The sequence below is a fragment of the Austrofundulus limnaeus genome, unplaced genomic scaffold (genome assembly GCF_001266775.1).
Source record: "Austrofundulus limnaeus strain Quisiro unplaced genomic scaffold, Austrofundulus_limnaeus-1.0 Scaffold1110, whole genome shotgun sequence".
Classification (NCBI taxonomy): Eukaryota; Metazoa; Chordata; class Actinopteri; order Cyprinodontiformes; family Rivulidae; genus Austrofundulus; species Austrofundulus limnaeus.
This window is the reverse complement of record NW_013953512.1, coordinates 12133-14043: the sequence shown is the minus strand read 5'-3', so window position 1 is coordinate 14043 and position 1911 is coordinate 12133. Positions and strand designations below refer to the sequence as shown.

Sequence of the window (1911 nt, the reverse complement as noted above, 5' to 3'; positions counted from 1 at the left end):
TATAAGCAGCAGCATCCAAACTCTTTTAAACCATCTTTACAGAAGCAAAGCTCTCTGTGTGCACATAAGCGTTCTCATTTGTTTTGTTTTCTCATATGTTAGATTTTGCCATTTTCTCATTGTAAAGAGAAATCAGAATCTACAGGCTGAGCACAGCTGTGTGGAACTGAAATAAAKCCTTCTCTGTGCAGCGCACATACCAGCAAATATGTTTCCCTGATTACTGCAGTGGCTTTTGTCGCTGCATGAATTGTTTTATTTTGTGCAGTAATTCTCCTAGGTGTTAACAGCAGACCTCCATTCTCCACTCCCACATTACCCCCACACACCCCTGGGAGCTGACAAAAACACTTAGAACATTTGTTTTACAGTTACAAGGCTCGGGCTGCGAGTCCTGCATTTCAGGACTAACCCACTGGTTTCGACACACACACACTGTGCTTTAAGAAGGAGGTGTCTAAAACGGGCAAAAACTGGACAATATTTAAATACAGTTCGTAAAGGGAAAACCAGCAAGATGGTTCCTTTTTGATTTTTTTTTTTCTGGATGCTTCAAAATTTTGCACTTTGAACATCTTGAGAATGGTTTTTCCATTTGCCCTTTCTATTTGTGTGTATGTGCCCAACCCTGTGTGTGCATGTGTGTGTGTGTGTGTACATCCTCACCACAGTTAGGCAGTTTCAGTTTGGACAGCAGCTTGCGTGCTCCTCCATCCTCAATGCAGCGCAGCTCCTGAGTGTCTGCTTCCTCTCCTAACAACAGCTTGATCCACATGTTCTCACAGGAGCAGTGCAGAGGGTTCCCTGACAGGATCCTGGATGCACAAACATACACACAAARCACACTCAGTCGTGAACCATGAGGATATAAAATGGATTGTACATTGTAACTTTCAGGCCCCTGGCTTTAAACTGCCAAGTAGTTCAGCAACAACAATAATTTCTTGTCAAGTTAAAAGTAAATAATGGCAAATGTCTCCAGACACTTTAAAACTCAATAATTCCTTAATYTTAATTTGATGCATATGCACTAAAAGGTAATGTTTAAATACAGCTGAATGTATTAGTTGGTTGGGTCAATGAGAAAAAAAAAAGAATAACGATAAATGAAAATTAGGTACCTAMTGTAAAAACTGCAGTATTAAACTTATTTTATTTTCTGAGTAAAGTGGGCACAGAAAAGTAAAAACAGCTGAGTTACTAAAATCATTTGATTCAAGCAAATAACATTTCAAACTATAAGAAAATCAGTTATTGATTAGGCCTCCAGAAAGGTAATAACGGTGACTTTTCATTATTTAAAAGTGTACTGGAAGTGGTTTAAGGCTTCGATTTTTCTGACAATTGTGTTTTTCTGTTACATATAAATTATATTTCATTTGATTTACAGTTCACACACAGGTATTTTTCAGCTGATGCATGTATGGTTCTGTGGACAGATGTGACAGCATTTCACCTTGAGCTGCCTCAGTTTAATATCTTTGCAGCCTGATTTTAAATGCTTTTTGCCTAAAGATAACATAGGATTGAAAGAAAAGAAAAATGTAACCGTAAGGTGGCAATACATCTGTTCCAGGTTTCTGTTTATCACCAACCAACGACTGCCAGCTGACATTAAAGAGTGATGGTAAAGATTTGTGTCGACTCACAGATATGAGATGTTGAGGTGTTTGAATATCCTCCAGGACAGAGATGACAGATTGTTATCTTTCAAATTCCTGAAGATGAAATTGAGCATCAGAGAATAATAATGTCTTTTTGACACATCAACAATACGAGCCAACAGCGCATTCCTGTTTGCACCTGCAGCACATTTTTAACATTTAGCTGGCAAACAATTAGCTCATTAATCAAGTTGTAAATGTTTCACAGATTTGACAACAAATTAAAAATTTACAATTCAAAGATACC

At 37.8% G+C, this 1911-nt stretch overlaps 1 protein-coding gene across 5 annotated transcripts in view; it reads right to left on the bottom strand.

The window, feature by feature from the left end:
• The window catches only part of ntrk2a (neurotrophic tyrosine kinase, receptor, type 2a), a 71054-nt gene that overhangs the window by 65565 nt on the left and 3578 nt on the right, over positions 1-1911 (bottom strand). For all 5 annotated transcript variants that reach the window (XM_014030735.1, XM_014030738.1, XM_014030736.1 and 2 more), the window contains exons 4-5: positions 1650-1718; positions 667-815 (exon numbers count right to left, since the gene is read on the bottom strand). In XM_014030735.1, coding sequence (XP_013886189.1) covers positions 667-815; positions 1650-1718 — 218 coding nt within the window. The remainder of the gene's footprint in view (positions 1-666; positions 816-1649; positions 1719-1911) is intronic.